This window comes from Pogoniulus pusillus, chromosome 19 (genome assembly GCF_015220805.1).
Source record: "Pogoniulus pusillus isolate bPogPus1 chromosome 19, bPogPus1.pri, whole genome shotgun sequence".
Classification (NCBI taxonomy): Eukaryota; Metazoa; Chordata; class Aves; order Piciformes; family Lybiidae; genus Pogoniulus; species Pogoniulus pusillus.
The window spans coordinates 3582846-3608523 of record NC_087282.1 but is presented as its reverse complement, the minus strand read 5'-3'; the positions used below and the strand labels follow the sequence as shown (position 1 = coordinate 3608523).

The 25678-nt window shown below is 50.8% G+C and overlaps 1 protein-coding gene across 1 annotated transcript in view; it reads left to right on the top strand.

Annotated features, from left to right (window-relative positions):
• Nucleotides 1-6819: 6819 nt before the first annotated feature.
• The window catches only part of SH3BGRL (SH3 domain binding glutamate rich protein like), a 44354-nt gene continuing 25495 nt past the window's right edge, over nucleotides 6820-25678 (top strand). Inside the window, exon 1 of the mRNA XM_064158978.1 lies at nucleotides 6820-7192. Coding sequence (XP_064015048.1) covers nucleotides 7148-7192 — 45 coding nt within the window. The 5' untranslated portion in view covers nucleotides 6820-7147. The remainder of the gene's footprint in view (nucleotides 7193-25678) is intronic.

The following is a 25678-nucleotide window of genomic DNA, read 5'->3' as shown; positions in this document are numbered from 1 at the left end:
GAGAGTTGGAGCTTCACCAGCTGGCTCCAGGGGTGAGGGCACTGTGAGCAGGAGCAGGCAGCAGAGCTCTAGGGGTGAGGGCACTGTGAGCAGGAGCAGGCAGCAGAGCTCCAGGGGTGAGGGCACTGTGAGCAGGAGCAGGCAGCAGAGCTCCTCTGGGCTGCTCCTCCCTGCCTGCCCTGCAGCCTCTGTGGTGCAGAATCTTGGGCTGAGCTGGCGCCAGTGGCAGGGAGCAGGGGCCAAGGTCTGGGCAGGCAGCCAGGCTCTCCCTCAGCATGCAGCAGAACCTGTGGGTGCCTGGTGGCATGCCCACGCTTCCCTGCTGCCCAGGAACGGTGCCTGGTGGCAGTCCTGTGGTAGGTAAGAAGTGAGGAGGTGCTCTTGTTTCACATGGCACATCCTGCTCACTGAGGTAGTGAGCCTGGAGGGAAAGAAACAGCAGTTTGCAGAGCTCCAGGTGGACATGAAGGTGAGGGCATCACTCTGGTGCAGTTAGAAGTTCCTCTATTCTAAGGTGAGAATTTCATCCTCCCAATTCTGCATAAATGTCATGTGCAGTCATTGCTGGCAGTTGTTACTCATAATGAGAACTATGGAAACTGAGGCCAGCTAACCAGTGAGGGTCTTCCAGGGAGGATGTGGGAGTTAGAGCACAGCAAAATCTCCTGGTGCCTCACTCTTCTTCCAGAGGTTTTCCATACCACCTGTAACTTGTTACAAACTGAAATGTAGGCAGCATCATAGGGCATCATCCTAGATCTACTGAGTCTGCTTCCAGTGTGGCATTTTTGCACTGCTGCCTTTCTGGAATGACAGCTACTACCACTCATAGTCCACACCTCATAATTGGATGTGTTTGCATTTAATTTCTTCCTTACCCAGTCAGTGGGCAGCTGGATCTGATAGCAGAAACTCAGTCCTGCCCCACAGACCTTCACCTGGCTGGCTGACCAATAACATCAGTGCAAGCAGCAATCCAGGAGCAGGTGTTGGTTTATGTTGTGCTTTTTATCTCATACTCAGGTCTGTGTTATGAGGGGCTTTTGCATAACTGCATTAGCTCCATCACAGAGGCCATCAACAGGCACAAAGCAGCCAAAGTGCTATGTTCTATGTTCAGTAAACTGCCATGTGTCTTAGGATCATAGAACCACAGCCTTGTTTTGGTTGGAAGTGACATTTCAGAGCATCAAGTCAAGTCATTCTCTAACTCTACCAAGCCTGGGGCTAAACTGTCCCCCTTAGCATCACAGCTCTCTTTTAAACACCTGCAGGGACCAGGATTTTTCTCACCTCCCAGGGGAGCCTGTTCCAGTGTCTGAGAACCCTTTCAGTGAAGACTTCTTTCCTAGTATCCAATTTAATCTTCCTCTGGTGCACCTTGAGGCTATTTCCTCTCATCCTGTCATTTGCAACCTGGGAGAAGAGACCAACTTCCACCTCTCTAAAACTACTTTTCAGGGTGTTGTGGAGAGTAAGGTGGTCTCCCCTCAGCCTCCTTTTCTCCAGACTAAGCACCCCCAGTTCTCTCAGTCACTCCTCAGCAGACCTGTTCTCCAGACCTTTCACCATGTTCATTAACCATCTTTTGGATGCATTCCAGCACCAGTGAGGGCCCCAAAATTGAGTGCAGTACTCGAGGAGTGGCCTCTCCAGTGCTCAGTACAAAGGATCAATCACTTCTCTGGTCCTGCTGGTCCAGGTTACTATTGTGTCTGGCACAGGAAACCTGGCCTTGTGCTTTCTCAGAGTGGGAGGAGGAGGAAGAAGCTGATCTCTGACTTCCCCACCCTCTGCACAGACATGTTAGAGCAGAGCAGTGGAGTTTCCACCCACCATCAATCAGTGGATGGCTGTCATAGGCTGTGGCAGGCCTTGGCTCTGGCAGAGCATGGATGAAGTCAGAAGCCATGCTCTGAGTCATGATTTGCCTGCTGGCTCCAGCTGGCAAGCTGGATAGGCTGGGACTGGAAACGAAAGATGGATTCCTTCGTTCTGCTGAGAGCACCAAGCTGGCAGTTCCACTGATCACACACTCCTCCATTTTGGGAGTTCAGGCAGATCCAGGTCATCCTCTCCAGCAAAGCAGCTCAAGAGAATGCAACCTGGCAGTGTCTCATGTTGCTAGCCAAATACTTGCTGCTGAATTGTGGATGTAGTTCTCTCCGTGGTTACAAAGAAGCCGTGGAGCGTTGGGAGCTTTGGTTTCAGGAGGGACTTTGCAGTTGATGACTGATGGTTTTTTCCATTGACAGATTCTACCACATTTCCCTTTTTAAATATACCTAATTTGGCAGTGCTCAGAAGCTCCCTTCTTTGTCTGTGGTTTAAGAAAAAGCAAGCAGATCTTTGCCATGAGCTGGCTCAACAGGAGCCTGCAGCATGAGTGCAGCCCAGACAGCAACCCTGTGCTGGGCTGCAGCAAGAGCAGTGTGGGCAGCAGGGCAAGGGAGGGGATTCTGCCCCTTGGCTCTGCTCTCCTCAGACCCCACCTGCAGTCCTGGGTGCAGTTCTGCAGCCCCCAACACAAGAAGGACATGGAAGTGTTGGAGCCAGTCCAGAGTAGGCCACCAAGATGCTCAGAGGGCTGCAGCAGCTCTGCTCTGAGGACAGGCTGAGAGTTGGGGCTCTGCAGCCTTGAGAAGAGAAGGCTTGGAGGAGATCTTGGAGTGGCCTTCCAGGATCTGACGGGGGCTACAGGAGGGCTGGGGAGGGACTACTGACAAAGGGTTGTAATGACAGAAGGAGAAGGAATGGGTTTGAACTGGCAGAGGGGAGATTGAAACTGGATATTAGGAAGATGTTCTTTGCAGTGAGGGTGGTGAGACATTGGCACAGGTTGCCCAGGGAGGTTGTGGAGCACAGAAGCACCCAATGTGATCAAAGCTGGTGGAGTCACCATCCCTGGAGGTGTTGAAGCAAAGCCTGGATGAGGCACTTAGTGCCATGGTCTGGTTAATTGGCCAGGGCTGGGTGCTAGGTTGGACTGGCTGAGCTTGGAGGTCTCTTCCAACCTGGTTGATTCTGTGATTCTATCTGATCAATATCTATCAATGTCTGAGGGGTGGGTGTCAGGATGAAGGTGCCAGGCTCTTTTCAGTGGTGCTCAGTGACAGGACAAGGAACAACAGGCACAAAGTGGAACATGGGAGGTTCCACCTCAGCACAAGGAGACACTTCTTCACAGAGCACTGGAGCAGGCTGCCCAGAGAGGCTGTGGAACCTGCTTCTCTGGAGACTGAAAAGCTGCCTGGATGCGTTCCTGTGCAGCCTGCCCTGGGTGATCCTGTCTTTGGCAGGGGGCTTGGACTGGATGATCTCTGGAGGCCCCTTCCAACCCCTAACATTCTGTGTGATTCTGTGCACTGGGGAGACAGCAATCATTGCCAGATAGTATACACCTACTGTTGGCTGTACTAGAGCAAAGCTTTTCCTCTTAGAGGCATAATATCAATTTGTTAATTTCATTTAAGGTTTTGGCCTACCTTGAAAAGGCTAATTAAATCCACCACAACTGCTTAACAGTGAAAACAAAAATAATACCACAGGTTTTACAGGAGTAGCCTGGGAATAGAAAACCATTGTGCTCTTCTGCCAATGGAGTAGGAAATTTACTGTTATGGGTAATGAAAACCTAGTAGTTTCAATAATACCCATGTCATGTGTTGCTCTTAATAAATCTTCTTTCATGAAGATAAAATGCCTGCTAAAGTGCACTTCTGAGAGTAATGATTATACCCGTTTTTGTAGCAGGCAGGCAGACAAGGTGCAGCTTGCTCCAGCAGAATTTCACCTCTGAGGAGCTGGACTGCATTACGAGGAGAAGAGAGCTGGCCAGAGAGCCAGCAGGCAGCCAGCAGAATGGTGAGCCCAAAGTTCAAGTGTATCCATCTAGCCCATACTGTACCTGCATTTTGTTCATCCTCGCTGATAAGCTGCAGTTCACACCTCTGGTGGTCCATGCCAAGAATCAGAGCACATCCTGGCTCATCGTCTGGGGCTCTGGGAGACACAGGAGTGCATCTGAGGTACTGGAAAGGTGTCCAGAAAAGGGCAGCAAGGCTGGGGAGGGGCCTGGAGCACAGCCCTGTGAGGAGAGGCTGAGGGAGCTGGGGGTGTGCAGCCTGCAGAAGAGGAGGCTCAGGGCAGAGCTCATTGCTGGCTACGACTACCTGAAGGGAGGCTGTAGCCAGGTGGGGTTGGGCTCTGCTGCCAGGCAAGCAGCAACAGAAGAAGGGGACACAGTCTCAAATTATGCCAGGAGAGGTCTAGGCTGGATGTTAGGAGGAATCATTGACAACCTCCCTGGGCAACCTGTGCCAGTGTCTCACCATCCTCACTGCAAAGAAACCTCTCCTAATGTCTAGTTTCAGTCTCTCCTCTGCCAGTTCAAACCCATTCCTCCTTGCCCTGTCATTACAAGACCTTGTCAATAGTCCCTCCCCAGCCCTCCTGGAGCCCTTTCAGATACTGCAAGGCCGCTGTAAGGTCTCCTCGAAGCCTTCTCTTCTCCAGGCTGCACAGCCCCAACTCTCTCAGCCTGTCCTCAGAGCAGAGCTGCTGCAGCCCTCTCAGCATCTTGCTGACCTCCTCTGGACTGGCTCCAACAGTTCTATGTCCTTCTTGTGTTGGGGGCTCCAGAACTGCACCCAGGACTGCAGGTGGGGTCTGACAAGAGCAAAATAGTTGTCTGTTGGCAAACTAATGAAGGAAATGAAGGTGACTCTTCAGTTCAACAGGATTTAATAATAATTTAAAAAGGAAAAGAAACCCCTGCCTGTGGTTAGAAGAAGCACCTGTTGATTTGAAACAGGAAGGCTTATTGTGTTTGGAAAAACTATGCCAGAAATCCCTCCCCCAGTTTTGCCTAGAACAAACATCTTGCTTCACTTGGTTGGCAGGTGTGGAAATTTCAGCTTGCTCTGTTTATCACCACAATTAACCTTCTGTTTTCTGTGAAGCTGCTGTCAGAATGCACAGTATAATGTATTTAAGGTAGTATCTGGAGTACCAGAGGCCAAGTGGAAGACAGGTGTTGCATATAAATTTCCCTAACCAATGTGTCACCATGACTGGAACAATTAAGAACTCTTTGGTGTCTCATTTGGTGGTCCTAATTAATAGAAACGATGAAGCAGCATGCTGTGGAGCTGCAGTGCACGATGGCTGGCAGAGTCCCCCTGGGCCCTTTGCAGACCCCCAGTTTAACCAAGCACAGCAAGAACTCCTCCACCACGGCACAGAGCAATGCAGGCGAGGGAAGGAAAGCAGCGGGGCCAGCTGAGGAGCTGGCAGAGCCCTGGCACCTCTTTCGCTGATGCTTTATTCCTATGGAAGATGCCTCACAATAGTTACAGGAAGGCAAAGAATTCAACCGGTTGCCCAGACCATCTGTTAGGACAGGCCAGCACATCACTTAGTGAGGCTCAGGAGGCAAGGATTCAAAGACCAAATTCTGAACTCTAAGTGTCACAGACTCACAGGGTGTCAGGGGTTGGAAGGGACACGAATAGATCACAGAATCACACAGACTCACAGGGTGTCAGGGGTTGGAAGGGACACGGATAGATCACAGAATCACAAAGGCTCACAGGGTGTCAGGGGTTGGAAGGGACACGGATAGATCACAGAATCACACAGACTCACAGGGTGTCAGGGGTTGGAAGGGACACGGATAGATCACAGAATCACACAGACTCACAGGGTGTCAGGGGTTGGAAGGGACACGGATAGATCACAGAATCACACAGGCTCACAAGGTGTCAGGGGTTGGAAGGGACACGAATAGATCATCCAGTCCAACCCCTCTGCCAGAGCAGCACCATACAGTCTAGCTCAGGTCACACAGCAACACATCCAGACAGGCCTGGAAAGGCTTCAGAGGAGACTCCACAGCCTCTCTGGGCAGCCTGTGCCAGAGCTCTGGGACCCTTACAGTAAAGAAGTTCCCCCTTGTGTTGAGCTGGAACCTCCTGTGCTGCAGCTTCCATCCATTGCTGCTTGTCCTATCCCACGGAGTATTGAGCAGAGCCTGTGCCCCCCTCCTGACCCCCAGCCCTCAGATAGTTACAGACTTTTATCAGATCCCCTCTCAGTCTTCTCCAGACTAAGCAGCTCCAGGTCCCTCAGCCTCTCCTCACCAGGCAGTGCTCCAGTCCCCTCATCATCCTTGTAACCCTCCACTGGACTTTCTCCAGCAGATCCCTGCCCCTCTTAAACTGGGGAGCCCCAAACTGAAGGCAGTGCTCAAGAAGAGGTCTCAGCAGGGCACAGTAGTGGGGGAGGAGAACCTCCATCTGCTGGACACACGCTTCCCAACACAGCCCCGGAGCCCACTGGCCCTCCTGGCCACAAGGGCACATTGCTGTGCCATGGATGTCATCCACCAGCACTCTTGGCGCATTAACATCTTCTCATCCCAAACTTCCTGGCGCCCCTGCAAGCGAACGGGCCAAAGGAACCTGCGGCTGCGGAGCCGCAGTCTGGTCCGGCCCCGCCGGGGTGGCGAGATGCCGCCTGGTGCTGTCGCACCGCGGGCACGGCAGGCGGCGGCGCGGCCGCGGCTGCAGTGCGGGAGATGGCTGGCTCCCAGCGGCCAGGGGACGCTGCCGAGGGGCGGCTACGAGAAGGGCTCAGCCGGGGACAAGTCGCTCTATTCCCGCCTCGGCGGCAGCCGTGAGTGAAGGCAGCTGCTGCCATGGCGGCACCGCTGGCTCCCGCCGCCTGCCTGCCCGCCCGCCGGGATAAAGGGGCAGCCCAGGCGCTCTTCGCCCCGTTCTCCGAGGCAGCGGCAGCCCCGCCCGGCCCCCAGCACCACCATGGCGGTTGCCGCCGCTCGGCACGTCTCGCGTGGCTGGCCGGGAGCTGGCCGGGAACTCGCCGCCTCGCTTCGCCTCGCCTCGCCTCGCCCCCTGCTTTCTGCCTTTTTCTTTAAACCGCTTTCCCTCTTCCGGGCTGGGCGGCGGTGAGTGCTGCGCCGACAGCCCACTGAGCGCGGCGAGGCGGGGCGAAGCCTCCCGCCGCCAGCGCCGCCGCCGCCGCCTCTCCCGCCCTCGCCTCGGCTCCAGCCCGCTCCTCGCCGTGCTGCCCGCACACACCCACCTGCCCGGCTCCGCATCCCGCCGCCTCCGCCGCCTCGTCTCCCAGCATGGTCATCAAGGTCTACATCGCCTCCTCCTCCGGCTCCACGGCGGTAAGGAGAGCCCCGGGAAAGTTATACTGGGCGGGAGGGCAGTGGCGGGGGAACGGGCGCGATGCAGGGGTCCCCTCGGATCCTCTCGCCCGCGGGTTGCGAGCTGCGGCCGGGCAGCGCTAGGGGAGGCAGAGGCAGCTGGGCTTTGCAGAGCCAGAGAGGCACCCAGCGCTGGTGGGATGTGTGTGCTGCAGCTGGCCGTCGAGAACCGAATGTCATTTCCTTGTCGATTTCTCGGCTTGCTCTGAGCTGTGTGTGCCGCTCCCACACCCGCGGCCGGACTGGCGGCAGCAGCTCCGAGCGGGGGACAGGCTTTTGCCACTCATCCTGCCCAGCCAGGGAAGGCAAAGCCAAAGATGTTTAGGATTTTGTTGCTGCTGTTGTGCTGAAGTTTATTTCCAAGTGGTTCACCCATTATGGCAGGATTTGGTTTCGATGAGTTAATTCCTCGTACGTTGGGTGATTAACGATGGCAAGCATATGTGGCTGCTGTCTGAGTAGTTTCTTGACTCGTGGGGGTGTACTGGCTTCTGCTTCTGATGGCCCCCGTGAGTTGTGGGCAGAGCTCGCTCTGAAGACTGTATTTTTCGAAAGGAAGATAACCAAACAAAAATGTTAGGGATTTGTGCCTGTGTTCAGTGGTAGCTCAGAGTGGTGGTGTCCCCAAGATCGTCTGATCTGTGTGAAAGATGCTCTAAGATACAGGGGGGTTTGTTGTGCTTAGTATGACTGCGGGACAGCTGCAACATGCCAGGGACTCAGAAAATGCCAGATAACGATCAGTGACTTTTCCTGCAAGTAGATAAAGAGAATGGGCTGTAGCTTTGTGAGGAGCTTTCATGTCACTGTTAGGTCCTGCACTTCAGGTGCCGGTTCCTAAACTTTCAGAGGACAGTGATGTATGGAAGATAAAAAAAGTCCTCACTGAATTCCCCATCTCTGGTGGAGGGCAATGACTGACCTGGGACCTTCAGCAAAGTGTCACGTTGGTAAGCTTTGCAGTTGGTGGCTGTGATGCTCTAACATCTCATTTAGCTCTGACAGAGGCTGAGGCCAGCAGCGATGGAGTGCAGATGGCACTGGATTGTAGACCTTGGGTGTCCCTGGCTTTGCTCTCTTCTTGTGTCGTTTGTGTTAATCTTTATATTGATCGACGTGCTGGTGCTGATTGTGAAAAGCAGGTGGTTATCTGATGCTGATCTGGAGAGTCTTGAAATCTTGAGTACTTCATTCATAAGGGGTGCCCAGAGGGATTTCCCAAGGGTTTTTCCAAAAGGATCTTCTGGAAGGAGAGAAGTGGTCATTAGCAAATTGAAGAAGTAATTCTTTCTAATACAGCTCTTAATAGGTTTCAAGTTGACTGCTTCAGCTGCTACAGATTCCTATCGCTGACCTCTTAATGGCAGTTATTGATTTCTGCCTGTGGTGTGATAATAAGCTTCAGGGGTGCAGCTACTTATCTCAATCCCAACTATGTTTTCCTGGGTTTAAAATTAGGGTTTTAATTATTAGCTTAGTGAGTTCTTTGCTGCCGCGTGGATTTTAGACACGACAAGGCTTGATTCCGGCTTGCTGCTGCCTTTCGGGCTCCTTTGTGCACCCTCGGCTGTGGAATCTGAACGCAGCCTTGGTGCAGTCTGGTTTTGTGGAATTTGGGTGTCATGTGCACATGAATTGCCAGGTTTGTGACGTGTCTGTGTGTATATATATCTATATATCTATCTATATATATGCACACACACTCATGCCTGTGTCTACAGCTAGTGCAGCGCAAGTAATCTTGTGGTAATGAGCAGGACTCCCATGTTCTCAGTTTACTGAGTACACTGAGGCTGTTTCTGTTGGCAGGAGTCAGCCAAGTACCTCACTGGGTGGCTGTTTTCTTTCTAGTACAAGAATTCTGATCGATATTTCAGCTCAGTGTAAGACAGAGAGGCACCTATCCACAGGGAATGGCGTGCTAGAATGAATTCTCTTCGGGGGTCTTAAGCTGTTAGTGAGACAGGCTTTGCTTGGAGGACCAGAGGAGCCTTTCTGGGTACCGAATTTGAAATCACCCACTCCAGAAATGGAAAATCCACATCAGAGGAGGCTGCAGCAGAAAGAGATGGAACAGAGTCAGCCGTTTCCAGCAGACTGGCTAACATCAGCCCCGTAAGGGCTTTCATTCCTTCTAAGTCGGCTTTGTAATGCCAGTGACACCCGGCACCGTGTTATTTTGGTTTTTAAAAGGCTCATTTGCTCGAGTAGAAAATGAGAATCAAATCTCTTTCCTAGAAAAACCACTGCCCTATTTCTGAAACCCGATGAAGCTTCTGTGGGGCTCTGCAAAGCATTGTCTCCTGCTGAAGGCAGAAGGGGTTGGGATTGCTTCACCACCTCACAGCCTGAGGCTGCAAGTCTTGGAGGGTGCCCAAAACTTGTGGTGTTTTATTGGCAAAGCCGTGCTTTACTTCTGGAGGGTAATTTGCCACATCATAGTATAGAAAACGTTCCCCTAGAGCACTGTTCTCCATAAAGTTTATATTCAGTAGTAGGCATCCATAAGAAAAAAATATCCCATGAAGGTCCTGTCTAAGCAAAGGCATTTTCCAAGTGTGTTTCCAAGGATTTCTGATGAAGTTGACTTCAGCCCTGTGTTAGTGTGTCCTTCAGAGTCAGGACATGGCTGTCACATCAGAAAGTGATCTTAGCAGTGTCTAAAAAGCAGGTATTCACATGATGGGGTCACATTTGGAGTGGTTCCCAGTGACAGGACAAGGGGCAACAGGCACAGACTGGGGCACAGAAACTTGCACCTAAGCATAAGGAAACTGTGCCTGCCGAGCTGCTCCTTGACTGCTTTTGCAGCACGAGGAGTTGGTGCTCAGTGTTATCTTTGGTGTGTCTCACTGGCTGCAAAGTCCTGTGTTTGCCGTGGCACTGGCTGTATGCTGTGTGTGGTAAAGGTGGAGGTGACTTTGGTTTGGGATGGTTCATTGCTATGATTCTTGGAAGTGGAAATAACTGACTATACTGAAAGCCTATAATGAAGGACTCAGCCAAAAGGTGATGGCTACAGTCTTGGTCTGCCTTCTCTTCGAATTTCACTCCAGAAATCATCATGAAACAGTTCACCATGAGTCTCCTGTTGCATTTGGAAGGCTTGTATGGAAAGTTGCTCTTTCTCTTTAATCTTGCCCAGTTTATGTGTTGCACTGGTGAGTCGTGAGCTGGACAAAGATTCGTGGCGGATCAGAGCTATGCAGAGGAGCTGTAGGTACCAAAGGTGGGGATGTGCATGTGTAGCATCAGTCCAGGAGCCCTTCTGTGTGACATACACTGAAGTCAACAGCATTACTGGGAACGAGGCAGTGTGGGGGGCTAGGAACTTAACCTGATAGAAGCAAGTGGAGCACCCAAGCATTGACTCAGTCAGGGACTCTGCTGGCTGTGGCAGCAATATGACTCTAAGTTTCTCTTCAAATCCTCCAAGAGATGAAAGAAGGAGAGGCCAAAGAGTAATTAGACTCTTGGACCTGGAAGAAAAAATGAAATGAAGAGGGAAGAGGCTGAGTTGCCTGACTCCAGTCTGTAGTTTTCTATATTAGACATCAGGTGTGTGGTTGTTTTTTGGGTAAGAGATTGCCCCAGCTTTCCTGCAGCACCAGAAGCAGATGTGTGCATCATCCTGAAGGCTGTTGAATTACCAGTTTTATTAATCTCCTGTGGAAAGCAGTCAGCTGTTTGAATTCTCAAGTTTATGAGTGTGCAGTTGTTAGCTACAACTGCATCGGTCTTGACGATGGACTTTGTCTCAAGGAACTGTGTTCATTCATCTGTTGTCCTCCTGCAAGCTTTGGGAGTATGGGTGAAACCCGAAGGCTGTGGCTATGGAAGTGAAGGGCCAGCTCTGGAGGTATTGGGACTGACTGAGCTCTTCTGTGTGCCACTGCCAGTGCTGTGAGCTGTGGAAACTGCTGCATTAAACTGATGGTGTCCAGATTGCTCCTCAGGACCAGGCGCTGTGTATCTGTGGTCTACAGCCCATGCTTCTGTCCCCAGGCTCTGCCCCCTCTCTTGTTTTGGTGGCTGCATGGGTGGCTTTCCTTCCTCACCTCCTCCTGTGAATGCAGACAGGGCAAAAACAGATGGTCTGCAGAGTCTGTGTCAGAGTCCCATGTTGCATATCAGACTCACTGTTGTTTAGGATTAGCATCCACAAAGTTAGGGATATGGGGGGTTTGTGGGTTTTTTTTGTATTGCTTTTTTGCTTGTGGAATCATAAAATCAGTCAGGGTTGTAAGGGGCCACAAGGATCATTTAGTTCCAACCTCCTTGCTATGGGCAGGGACACCCTACTCTAGACCAGGCTGTTCAGAGCCTCATCCAGCCTGGCCTTAAACACCTCCATCACCTGCCTGGGCAATCCATTCCAGGCTCTCACCACTCATGGTGAACAACTTCCTCCTCACATCCAGTCTGAATCTCCCCACCTCCAGCTTGGCTCCATTCCCCTCAGTCCTGTCACTACCTGATAGCATAAAAAGTCCTTCCCCAGCGTTTTTGTAGGCCCCCTTCAGATACTGTGTCCCAGACTGGAGGCTGTGCCAGCAGCTCTCTTGCTCCCAAGACTTGCCAGCCACCCGCCAGGAAATGAGGAAGAAAGTGGCCTGTGGTCTGGGGAGCAATCATTTGCTCACAATTAGTCTTTTCTTTTCCCTCTCATGACCCAGTGAGGCAGAGGAGCACTTTCTGGTGCTGCTGAGGATATATGGGCAGTGGTAAGTGTTGGTGCTGTGCGTTGTAGCTGAGTCAGGACAGCTTTGGAGAAGAGCCACTGGAAGTAAATAGAGTTGTATGTGACCACCAGGTTTGGTCTCTGTTGAATAGCTCATGGCTTCAAGAGTGCTGGTGGAGATGCTTACTCCTGAAGCAGCCCTCTGGAGAGATGCAGATCACAGAATCATAGAGTGGTTTAGGTTGGAAGTGACCTCAAAGCTCATCCAGTTCTAACCTCTAGCCGCAGGCAGGGGCACTTCCCACTAGAACAGGTTTTTCGAGGCCTCATCCAGCCTGGCCTCGAACACCTCCAGGGAGGGAGCAGCCACAACCTCCCTGGGCAACCTGTGCCAGTGTCTCACCACCCTCACTGCAAAGAAACCTTTCCTAATGTCTAGTTTCAATCTCCCCTCTGCCAGTTCAAGCCCATTCCTCCTCATCCTGCCATTACAAGACCTTGTCAATAGGCACTCCCCAACACTCCTGTAGCCCCCTTCAAATACGGAAAGGCCACTCCAAGGTTGCCTGGAAGCCTTCTCTTCTCCAGGTGCTTCTGTGCTCCACAACCTCCCTGGAGGTGTTCAAGGCCAGGTTGGATGGGGCCTTGAGCAACCTGTTCTAGTGGGATGTGCCCCTGCCTATGGCAGGGAGTTGGAACTGGATGATCTTTGAGGTCTCTTCTAGCCTAAACCATTCTGTGATGCAGGTTGTGTCCAGCAGGACTAGGGCAGTGAGTGTTGCACTGGCAAGGACATACTGAATACTGGCTTCAGTTTTGGACCCCTTGCTCCGGGCATGACATTGAGGTGCTGGAATGTGTTCAGAGAAGGACAACAAAGCTGGTGAAGGATCTAGAGCACTCTTCTGAGGAGTAGCTATGGGGATGGTTGTTGCTTAGTCCGGAGAAAAGGAGGCTAAGGGGAGACCTTTTTGCTCTCCACATACAATCCCCTGACATGAGGTAGGAGCCAGGTGGGCATCATTCTCCTCTCCCAGGTAACAACTCATAGCATGAGAGGAAACAGCCTCAAGGTGCAGCCAGAATGGTTCTGACTATTTATTAAGAATAATTTATTCACTGAAAGATTGTGTGAGGGCTGTAACAGGCTGCCCAGGGAAGTGGTGGCATCCCCATCCCTGAAGGAACTGTAAGGCCATGTAAATGTGGTGCCAAGAGGCTTGTGGTCAGCGCTGGCCTTGGCAACGCTGAGTTAATGGTTGGACTCGGAGATCTTGGAGGTCTTTTCCAGCCTTAACGAGTCTGTGTTTAGTTAAACCCACATATCACAGGGAAAATAAACTGAGCTGCAGCTTTAAATCCAATCTCACAATGTGTATATGTGTTTTGGTGGTACTTACCTCCTGCACTTCAGTATGCCGTGGGTGAAAACTGGCTGTTGATGGTTAATCCCTTCTCCTTCCTAAACATAATATGCATGCAGCAGATTTTTGGACATCCACTGTCAACCAAACTTAATTTCTCTCTCTAAACCCTATGAACTGTCTTGAATTAGAGCTCTCAGGGCAGAAGACAAAACACATATCACAGCTCTAGAGAGGAAGTTAGCCAGGATGTGTTCCATCTGCCTCATGGGGTGTTTTCTTAAAGTCATTGTTCCAAACTCCAGATAACTCAAATATTTTTTCTTAAAACATTACACTGACATTTTAAATGGAGCCAGAGATTACATTGGCTGCAGTTGTTGCAATGGTTTCCATCTATCAAAATAAGAAAACATTCTACTGTGCTTAAACAAACCCAGGTTTTTGGACAGCACGAGGAAGAATGGATGTTGTGCTCCCCAGTTCAGGCTGGGAAAGGCTTTTTGCTGGGAACAGCTGCAGGTTGTACCTTTGGGTCTGACAGTGTTTATGTTGAAGTCATGAATCAGGTTTGTGTCTTCCTCAAGCACATGCACAGCAAGGCTGACCTTGAGGAGATGCTGAATGCTGTGAGCTTGAACCCTGAACCACTGCACTTGCTGGTACACAGAATCATAGAACAGTTTAGGCTGGAAGGGACCTCAAAGCTTATCCAGTTCCAGCACCCTGCCATAGGCAGGGACACCTCCCACTAGAACAGGTCTCTCAAGGCCTCATCCAGCCTCCAGGGAGGGAGCAGCCACAACCTCACCCTGTGCCAGTGTCTCACCACCCTCACTGTAAAGGACCTTTTCCTAACACCTGGTTTGAATCTCCCCTCTGCCAGTTTAAACCCATTACCCCTCATCTTGTCAGGGCTGCTCTCAGCCATTCCCTACCCAGCCTGGAGTTGTGCTTGGGATTGCGCTGACCCAGTTGCAGGACCTTACACTTGGCCTTGTTGAATGTCATGAGGTTGGCCTGGGCACAGCTCTGCAGCCTGTCCAGGTCCCTCTGGATGGATCCCTGCCCTCTAGCAAGTCAACTGTGCCACCCAGCTTGGTGCCATCTGCAAACTTGGTGAGGACGCACTCGATTCCCCTGTCCGTATCGCTGACAAAGATAGTGGGGCACTGCTGCCAGCACTGATGGGGTGGATCCCATATGATCCATCCAGTGTCAGGTCTGTGCTCCACACTTGTGCTTCTTTAGTAACTATTAGTCATGTTGAACAGTAACTATTAGTCATGTTGAACAAGGAACTTTTCTCGTCCTGAGGCATTAAAGCTGCACACAGACAATCCCTATAGAAGTCAATGAATTGGCACCTGTATGCCAAACCCGAGAGTCTCTGCAAGGTTATTCTTACTCCTCCCAGAACAGGAGGAGTAGGGGAGAGAGGAAACACGGAACTAAACAACCATTGATGGATTTCAGCTGTTTAAGTTCAAACTAGGATGGAAATATTCCCCTGTATGATAAAAAGAAGAGCTAAAGATCCTTCTCGTGGCCAGAGGTAGATGAGTACTTGCATAACTGTTTTTCATTCTCTCCAGGCCTTAAGTTGCTGCCCTGGAAGTGCTGATCTTAGTTCCTGGCACTAATCAGTGGTCTGGAAACCCAACTCAAACCCACAGCTTACCCATCTGATGCTATTCAAGAATGTTTCTGCTCAAGCATGAAAACACAATGTTAAACCCCTTTGCTTAACTCCAGCTGTGTTCAGGGGAGACTTCACCTCATGATTCCATTTAGAGTGCTTTTGTTGGTCAAATGTTTAATCAGGCCTGAAGGAGTTTTAATTGTAATGCCTATCTAGGATAAGTTGTCCCAGAATAAAGGCTCCATCCAGGATCATGTCCTTTCCAGGCCAGCAACTGCAGCTGACTGTTCCAACCCCTCTTGTGAAATGCAGAAGGTGTAAAGTGAGGCTGAGTTTTCAGCCAGCAGAAGGAAGGCGAAGGGTTAACATCAGGCTGCAGACTGGCTGAAGTTAATGCTGTCTGGGTACAACTGAAGGAGTCTTCACATCCTGAACATACAGTTTCTTCCTGTTTGGCTTAGTTTCCCTGTGAGAAGTGGAGGTGCTTGTTTGGTTTCTTTCAGTGAGTTCTCTGAAGTCTTCCTGAGGCTCTTCAGCCATGCACGGACACTGCCTTGCTTTAAATCCTAAAGGTGCTGGAGCATTAAACTGCAACTCGTACCCGTGGAGAGCCACGTTGTTTGAGTCGCTGTGGTGTTCAGAGTAAAAAAGGCAGCAGTGGTTTACAACAGGATCTCAGGGAAATCTGGAAGCTAAAAACTGCCTTCTTGTGCTGGACAAATGGATGTTATTTGTTAGACTCTTCCCCAGCAGATGTGTGGACAGTGGCAGAGCAAAGGGAAGAATCAGTACGCTGGGAGACAAAAGCTGTGCTTCACAACTTGAGTGAGGATCTGGAGCAGTCCCACCCAGCATGTGAATGAGGGTGATCTCTTAAGGTTGAATCCTTAGACTTTGAGAAAGTTTTGGACAAGGTCTGGCCAGGTTTGTCTGTTTCCTCTTTTTGGCTAACATAATTGATTACTTGCCTGTTATATAAACCAGATAACAATCAATATAAGCTGCTTTCACAATATGCAGAGGATATTGCAGAAGACACAAGAAAGTTTCTACAGTGATCTGTGCTGGTGGATAAAAAGCTAGAATGTAATCCACTAATGTGCACTCATAGCCCAGAACCATCCATCTCCTGAGCTGCATCCCCAGCAGCATGGGCAGCAGGTAGGACCATCCATCCCCTGGGCTGCATCCCCAGCAGCATGGGCAGCAGGTAGGACCATCCATCCCCTGGGCTGCATCCCCAGCAGCATGGGCAGCAGGTAGGACCATCCATCCCCTGGGCTGCATCCCCAGCAGCATGGGCAGCAGGTAGGACCATCCATCCCCTGGGCTGCATCCCCAGCAGCATGGGCAGCAGGTAGGACCAACCATCCCCTGGGCTGCATCTCCAGCAGCATGGGCAGCAGGTCAAGGGAGGGGATTCTGCCCTTCTGCTCTGTTGAGACCTCACCTGCAGTGCTGAGTCCAGCTCTGGAGTCCTCAGCACAACACAGACAGGGACCTGTTGGAATGGGTCCAGAAGAGCCCAAAGAAATGAAGTGAGGACAGGCTGAGAAAGTTGGAGTTGTTCAGCCTGGAGAAGAGAAGGCTCCAGGGTAACCTTATGGCAAGAAAAAAAAAAGCAGAAATTCTTAGAGTGGGAGACTGCAAAGGAGAGAAGCCCAAACACTATGAATCTGTGGTGAATTTCTGTCTTTAATAGATTGGAATTGTTGTCTTTAAACAACACAAGTGAGAAAAGCCATTCAGTAGAGTGAGGTGATCACTCTAGGATGAGCAACAAAATAAAGCAGAATTCTGCAGATGAGAAAGAGGTGAAGAGGTACAAGAAGTGAATAAGATCCTCTCAGGTGCAGGAGATTAAATAAGAAGTGATTATTCATAACTCCTAATGCAACAACTCTGGGGGAGCAAGAGAGACAAGCAGGTTGCAGGTTCAGAGTCGGTGAAGTACTTTGTTTGACAACAACAGACAGTGTGGTGTGATGGAGCAACTCACAGCCAGAGAGCATGGTGTGTGGCAGAATCTGCATGGGCTCAGGATGCAGCCAGGCAAATGAAGGAGGAAGGTCTCTTAAGGGCTACTACACATAATTACTACACCTCCAACTCAACACTGTGGATTGTTGGAGTCTGGCAAAGTAAAATGTGGTGTAACCTTCTGTGCTCAATCTGTTGGTGTGCTCCTCCCAGGGATCTGTGCTCGGTGGAGACAGGATGCTGGGGCAGACAAGTGTTGGATCTAACCCAGCAAAGCTGTTCATTCTGTTCTTAGATGGAATTGGCTCTGGTCCCAAAATTAACAGTTTGCATTTAAAAACTGAAGAACATGTTGGAGAACAACAGGGCTCTGAGTAACCTGGTCTCATTGAAGGTGGCCCTGCTCACTGAAGGGAGGTGGCATTAGGAGACCTCTAAAGGTCCCCTCCAACCCAAACCAATCTGTGATTCTGTGTTGTCCAGGAAGAATGTCTGATGGAAAAGGATGTGTGTGTTTGAGATGTGCTGACTTGGACTTAATTTGGTGGTTATTGCAACCACTTGCAATTGTAGAGGTGTTAGAAGGCTCTGGACATTTAGCAGCTTCAGGATCTGGTTTATGTCCAGACATGACAATGCTACCAAAATCCTACCTCCCTCTGCTCTGCAAACTCAGACATCCTGTGAGAGACTGGAGGTATGAAAGGAACTTTTAACTGGATTTGTCCCCTGTACCTTAGAAACCTGAGGTGAGAGGAGAGGCAAAGCAGAAGTTAATCACAATTCTGCTCTTGGTTTCCTTCTGGACAACTGCAGTTCAGGAGGAGAAGGCTTTAAGAAATCCTGTATGAAGCTGTTTGCTCAGCAGTGCCTGCTAACAGGCTCACAGCTTTGTGTTGCAAGATGCACACTGTGCCCAGTTCTGGTGTCCCCACCATAAAGAGGACACAGAGCTGTTGGAGAGAGTCCAGAGGAGGGCCACAAAGATGATCCAAGGGTTGGAATGGCTCTGCCATGAGAATGGGCTGAGGGAGCTGGGATTATCCAGCCTGGAGAAGACTCTGGGGGGACCTTAGAGTTGCCTTCCAATACCTGAAGGGATCCTGCAGAAATACTGCAGAGGGACTTTTCATAAAGGTGTCTGGAGACAGGAGATGGGGAAATGGTGTGAAGCTGGGGGAGAGTAGGATTAGACTGGAGCTTAGGAAGAAGTTCTTCACTTTGAGGCTGGTAAGACTCTGGAATAGGTTGCCCAGGGATGTTGTGGATGCTTCCTCCCTGGGGACATTCAAGGCCAGGTTGGATGAGGCCTTGAGCAGCCAAGTCTAGTTGAGGGTCATCCTCCCATGGCAGGGAGGTCAGAGCAGATGATCCTTGAGGTCCCTTCCAAGCTAAGCTATTCTGTGATGATCTCAAGGTTCGGCCATTAATATTTTGCATAAGGAATCTTTTCCCTCTTATCTTCTCTTTTACATAGGATGAAATGCACTGGGGAATCCAGACTGGGGCTGGGGTGTTAGCAGTGAAGCAAGCCCTGCTGGGTGCTGCACAGCCTCTTTGCCTGAGGCCTGGGCTGGAAGCATGACTGGAGAAAGGTTTCCATTAATCAAAGCTGAAATGTCACCCCATTTTGCTGAGCTCTTGGGCAGACAGGGAGATGTGAAGTTCACAAGGGTGAACATGGTCATTGTTCACATCTCATCCCCACTCGCTGTATTCCTTACATAGAAAACATCAGCAGAGCAGGGGACTCCTAAAGCCCTGAGCAGCAGACACTGGCAAGCATCACATTCAGTCCTAGGTGATTAGGGAGGAGCAGCAGAACCCCTCCTGCCTTAGGCAGAGGTCAGGCTAAACTGGCAAAGCCCACTGTAACCAGACAACAGGCAGCTCTGGGGAAAGCAATTAGAGTTTTCACAAGAAGGCACAATTTTAGGAGTTTCCAGGCAGGTTTAATCAGCACACCTGTATTCACCTTGTGGGATCAACCTTTAGTAGAGAGTAGCTGAAGATGAGGCAGCAGTGCCCAGGTGGGCAGCAGAGCCAATGGCATCCTGGGCTGGCTCAGGAGCAGTGTGGGCAGCAGCACAAGGGAGGTTCTTCTGCCCCTGTGCTCAGCACTGCTCAGGCCTCACCTTGAGTACTGTGTCCAGTTCTGGGCTCCTCTATTCGAGAGAGATGCTGAGGTGCTGGAAGGTGTCCAGAGATGGGCATCAAGGCTGGGGAGGGGCCTGGAGCACAGCCCTGTGAGGAGAGGCTGAGGGAGCTGGGGGGGTGCAGCCTGCAGCAGAGGAGGCTCAGGGCAGAGCTCATTGCTGTCTGCAGCTGCCTGAAGGGAGGCTGTAGCCAGGTGGGGTTGGGCTCTGCTGCCAGGCAAGCAGCAACAGAACAAGGGGACACAGTGTGAAGTTGTGGCAGGGGAGGTCTGGGCTGGATGTTAGGAGGAAGTTGTTGGCAGAGAGAGTGATTGGCATTGGAATGGGCTGCCCAGGGAGGTGGTGGAGTCACTGTGCCTGGAGGTGTTGAAGCCAAGCCTGGCTGGGGCACTTAGTGCTATGGTCTGGTTGACTGGCTAGGGCTGGGTGCTAGGTTGGGCTAGATGAGCTTGGAGATATCTTCCAACCTGGTTGATTCTATGATTCATGTCACTGGGAGTTTAGCCATGGACTACAGCAGGACAAGGTTTTACTCCTTAGGAAATGCTTAATGCTGCTTGTCCAAGATCATTCCCGTGCGCATGTTGGAAATGTGTTTGGCCAGAGCAGCAGCTGCAGAGCAACTGGCAGAACAAGAGAGGAGCAGAATAATTCCATGAAGAAATTAAGAATACATCCCCAATTGTTTTCACTGGGCAGGGACAGAAACAAAGTTGAAGTGATGCTGATCTGTGGATAATGGATGCAGGATTTTTCCCCTCGGCAGGAAATGCGATATAGGAGTAGAAGCAAAAAGCAAAGAGAGGGCAGGTTTGCACACTTAGTTGTTAGCCACCTGATAATCCTGATTAACATCTGGAAATTCCTTTCCACCCTGTAATGCAGATAAGCAAATCTCCTGGTTCTAGTGGCTGAGTCTCTGAAATCTTTGCACCTGAGCAATTTTTCCCTAAATTGCTGCTTCCTTTCATCGCATTACAGCATACCGGGAGGTAGCTGTGAGAGCCACTGCTTTATGTACCAAGGGCTGAGGTTTTAGAATCATAGAATCAACCAGGTTGGAAGAGACCTCCAAGATCATCCAGTCCTACCTATCCCCCAGCCCTATCCAGTCAACCAGACCATGGCACTAAGTGTCTCATCCAGTCTTTTCTTGAAGACCTCCAGGGACAGTTCCTCCACCACCTCCCTGTGCAGCCCCTTCCAAGTAGATCCATAAAGCTATCCCAGGGGAGTGTCCCTTCCAGGATGTATAGCTGTGTAAACTGAGGAGGAGCTGCACAGCCAGCCATGTCTTCCATATAGTGATTTGGGATCAAATTTAGCAGCTTGGAAGACGCTGGGATGGATACTCATCACCTCACGCTGCCAGCTGTTGAGCCTTAGGCTGGGACATCAGGGAAATAAAGCTATTTGAGCTGCTTGCCCAGGCCTGGAGAATTCCATCCTGCTGCAAACAAACAGCTGGGGGACTTAATCTTTTGAAAAGTAAACAGCAGTGTGTAGTTGTCTTAGTTTCTGATGGTGCCATGCAGATGCTGGCTTGTCCAGGGGAAGAAGGAAGCTTGTGGGTTAGACAAAGCAGTCATAGTGGCTGGCTGAAAAGATCAGACTCTGAACCTGACAGCAGGGGTGAGCTCTAGGCTTCTAGGGCAATTGCTCAGGTTTTCTGGGGCACACTTAGTGCTTTATGTTCATTTCTTTCCTCAGCTGCATTGAGAACTTTTGAATCTCTGGAAGAGGACATGTTCCTAGACAGTTTTCTGTGTCTCCTGATCATCTTGATGGAGAGTAGTCCTCTCTGTGTTACAGTCTGTCCGTAAAGCCTCCTGTTGAGCCTGGGCCCTGGTGTATTTGATGCTGTCTGTGGAAGTAGCCAGAAGTGATCCCTAACTGCAGTAACAGAGTAAATAAGCAGTGATTTGAGATTCCTGCTCAGTAGCTGCTTAGGGGAGAAAGCTCTGAGAGGCAGAGGGTACATCCAGAGTTGTTTAAGGAGTCTGTGATTGAAGTAGCTTAGACTTAAGAACTTTTCTTCTTCCACACAACAAAGGCTCCTGTTTCCTGAGACTATTTTGTGCCTTAGATAAGAGAGTACAGTGAGATGCTGAGGCTGTGGAGACATTGGAAATACACTGAATAGTCCTGCCAGGAGAAGATGCTGTTGCCCTCTGCTCAGGTCCTCCCTGGGTTACCCTTTGAGCACTGAAGAAGTGGGTGAGCTTCACCTTCTGTCATGGCTAACCTGCCAGGCACTGTCTGGAAGAGGGGACACGACGCGGTGGAAGAGAGCCCATGTGCTGGCTGATGGGTAGAGAGAGGGTGGCTGTGGGGCTGCTCCCAGCTCTGGCAGTGGTGGGACATCTCCTCCCTGTGGGGGTGCATCTGGTGCAGGACTTCACATTGAGCTGCTGACTTGGCTACACTGAAGAGCTTAGGAGCGTTACAGGTTTCTGTAGCCTGCAGCTCTCTGCTGTTCTGCCTGGCTTGTGCCACACAACTGACTCTGTGACCATCAGTGATGGCTGACCAGGGAAAGAAAAGTCAGGAGCTGTGGCTGCAGCTTTGTTGTTAGATTTCCACTTCCCTGCTAACCTTAAATGTTTGCTCAGATAAGTGGAGCTGCAGGAGATGTTGAACCTTACCAAGTTCATTCCAGACCCTGGGGCAGTTTTTGTTAAGCTGGTGCTGGGGTTTGCACTTCCTCCTCCGGGGCAGCCTGATGTCTGCTGCAGGATAATGCACCCTGTGTTGGTTCCTTTGTCTGCTTTTCCTGCTGCTCTCACACCTTTGTGGCGTTCAGGAGTCCTGTTAGTTATGTACTGGTTTTTGGGGAGGAAAGGACCTGTTCTTAACCCTGCACAGAGTTTGGATGCATCAGACATCCAGGGAAATGCAGCCTGCCGAGCTCCAACTCTGCTGCAGGAAACAACTGTGTGTAATAAATGAGGAGTTCATGTTCTGCTGCTGCTGCTGCTTGTGCTTTGTTCGAGGCTAACCGAGATAATGGAGCCTGTATTCCCACAGTAGGAAGCTGTCTCTCTGTTGGTTTTGGACCAGACGAGCAGTTTGCAGGCTTAGGAAAAGTCAAATGCCACAAAATTGACTTAGAAAATTGCCAAGGGTCAATTTATTTTGTGTCTTAGTGGCGATGTCTTGCTTTTGGTGAGGACAGTTCTGGGTGCTGCAGCCGTTCGTGGGTGGTGTCGGTGCTGCGGTCAAAGCTTTTGGCTTTGCAACACCTCAGCCTTTCTTTGCATTCTCCTCTAGAGCAAGACATTGAGATGTATAGGTCTGGAAGTTTGGTTTTGAAAGCTGTGTTTGTTTTGGCTAAATGCAGTAGTCTAGGCACAAAAGGAACTAGAAGCAGCCAGCTGTATGAGGTTCGACAGGGCCAAGTGTCAGGTTGTGCACTTGAGGCACAGCAACCCCACGCAGTGCTCCAGGCTTAGGGAACAGTAACTGGAAGGCTGCCTGGTGGAAAAGGACCTAGGGCTGTTGGTCAACAGCTGGCTGAGTAGGAGTCATCCTGTGCCCAGGTGGACAGCAAGGCCAGCAGCATCCTGGCATGGATCAGCAGCAGTGTGGTCAGCAGGACTAAAGAGGTGATTGTTCCTCTGTACTCAACACTGGTGAGGCTGCATCTCAAATACTGGGTTCAGTTTTGGACCCCTGCTTCCAAGAAGGACACTGAGGTGCTGTAGCATGTCCAGAGAAGAGCAATGGAGCTGATGAAGGGCCTAGAGCACAAATCTCCTGAGGAGTGGCTGAGGGAACTGATTGTTTAGTCTGGAGACAGGAGGCTGAGGGAAGACCTTCTTGCTCTCTGATTGCCTGAAGGGAGGTTGGAGGCAGGTGGAGGTCAACATGCTTGCCTGGCTTGAGGCCCCAACAGACAGCTCTGCTGTGCTGCTGGAGGAGTTCCTCTGGCTCAGACCCCCACATAGCTGTGCCAAGGCACATGCTGGTGCAAGAAAGAGACAAACCTTGGCAGTTCTGGAAGGCTCTTTTCCTCCTAATCCTGATTTACACAGATTACATGCATACAGTCCCAGCAAGAAGCTGTGTTTCCTGGTGATCCTTCCTGGATAACTCCCCTAACCAGGAGGAGATGAGGGCTGGGAGCAGCCTGGACAGAGCCCATGTATCAGGAGGGGCAGGATTTTGATACTGTAGTGGTTTGGATAGTTGAGTTTCAGTCTGCTGCTAGGCAGTACCCAGAGACATGAGGCTGCTTCAAGTGCAGAGTTCATCCTTAATCAAACAGGGCTCCTGGTGGGGCTGCTTGCAGAGATCACATGAAGAGAGAGGAGAACTGTGCTGCTGTCACTCCTCCCAGGGCTGCAGGAGCATGAAGCCCAGCATGAGTAGAGAGCTAAGCAGCAGTCAGGCATCCCTCTCTTCTAACTCAAGCAGAGATCCTTCCTTTTGAGAGAGGCCAAGTCTGACACCTCTCTGGATCTGAAACACCTCACCCAGTGTTCAGCAGTTGAAAGCTTTATTTGCATTTACTGTTTATTCTGTCTTCAGGCTCTCAGGCTGTCTACAAAACACATGCACAGAGCAAGGTTTGGTGCTTCTTCTACTAACAGCTCTGGTGCTGCCAGCCCCTTCTTGCTGGATTTTCGCTCCTCCCTTGGCCAGCTGCAGGGATCTTGCGCTTCGTGTGTGTACAAAGTCAGTGTATAAATGGCTCACTGGCTTCCTGGGGAGTAATGACCTCCTGCACCAGTACGGGCTGGGGGCTGACCTGCTGGAGAGCAGCTTGGTGAAAAAAGGCCTCACACTCCTAGGAGATGGAAATGTTCACTGTGAGACAGCCATGCGCTCTTGTGGTCAAGAAGGACACACCATGGTCTCATGGTGGGCAGAGGCCAAACAAGGCCAAGTGCAGGGTTCTGCACTTTGGCCACAACAACCCCAAGCAGCACTCCAGGCTGGGGACAGAGGCTAGAGAGCAGCCAGGCTGAGAGGGACCTGGGGGTGCTGGTAGAGAGGAGCTGAAGGTGAGGCAGCAGAGCCAATGGCATCCTGGAGCAGGATGGGCTCATGAGCAGTGTGGGCAGCAGGACAAGGGAGGTTCTTCTGCCCCTGTGCTCAGCACTGCTCAGGCCACACCTGGAGTGCTGTGTCCAGTTCTGGGCTCCTCCATTGCAGAGAGATGTTGAGGTGCTGGAAGGTGTTGAGAGAAGGGCAGCAAGGCTGGGGAGGGGCCTGGAGCACAGACCTGTGAGGAGAGGCTGAGGGAGCTGGGGGGGTGCAGCCTGCAGCAGAGGAGGCTCAGGGCAGAGCTCATTGCTGTCTGCAGCTGCCTGCAGGGAGGCTGTAGCCAGGTGGGGTTGGGCTCTGCTGCCAGGCAAGCAGCAACAGAACAAGGGGACACAGTGTGAAGTTGTGGCAGGAGAGGTCTAGGCTGGATGTTGTTAGGAAGTTGTTGGCAGGGAGAGTGATTGGCATTGGAATGGGCTGCCCAGGGAGGTGGTGGAGTCACTGTGGGTGGAGGTGTTGAAGCCAAGCCTGGCTGGGGCACTTAGTGCCATGGTCTGGTTGGTTGGCCAGGGCTGGGTGCTAGGTTGAGCTGGATGAACTTGGAGCTCTCTTCCTACCTGGCTGATTCTATGGTTCAGAGCATTAGGAAGCATTAGGAAGAGTGTGGCCAGCAGGCTGAGGGAGGTTCTCTTTGCTTTCTACTCTGCCCGTGTGAGGCCACATCTGGAGTGCTGTGCTCAGTTCTGGGTTCTCTAGTTCAAGAGAGGCAGAGAACTACTGAAGAGTGCAGGGGAAGCTACAAAGAAAGATTTAGTTGAGTGAGTTAGTCCTTATTTGGGATAAAACCTTGAAATAATGCTTTGTATTGCCTCTTGGCTTCTAGGCTTGCAACAGGCAGTGGCTGCTGTGAAGAGTGTTGGCAGCCTGACTTCTGCAGAGCTTGATTTGGCAGAAGTGACTCTTTCAGAGTTACTGAAAACATCTAAAGCAAGCAGTGGAAGGATGTTTGATTTCTTCTGAGTTGTTTTTTGGTGAGGACACAGGTGCCCTGACTAGAGGCCTGTTGGATCTTGTCTCCTTGGCCATCCAGAATGCTCCTGTGAGTTGTGCACCTGTTTGAGCTGGATGAGGAAAATGATTTTCGTGTGCTGGAACAAAAGCTGAAGTTCATGAAAGGATGCTTGCATACGCTGTCTTCAGGTGTTGCCTCTGAGCTGTTCTGTGCCAGAAACCCAGTAGCAGCACAGCAGTCCTTTGACAGGAGGGTGAATGGCTTCACCTCACTCCCTCCCCCCAGTCCCTTAGCCCTTGGATGTTATTTATTAAGAGCAGAATTTGACTTAAGCTGTAATAATAAGTTGATCCTTGAGGTGCCTTCATAGAAAGTAAACTTGAAACACATTAAAAAGTAATCAAGGCTACATTAGGCAGTGCTGCTGCTGCTGCTGTTTGCCAGAAGCTGAGAAGATATAAATAAGGGAATGTTGCTTGGCCTCCTACTTGGCTAACGGGCAGAGGAATCTGCTTTTGGCCACTACTGGAGCAAAGTAGCTAAACAGACATTGGATGCAGTGCAGCAAGTCAGTTCTGACCTATTTATGGCCTTTGAGTGTCTTTCTTATTAGGACTTGGCAG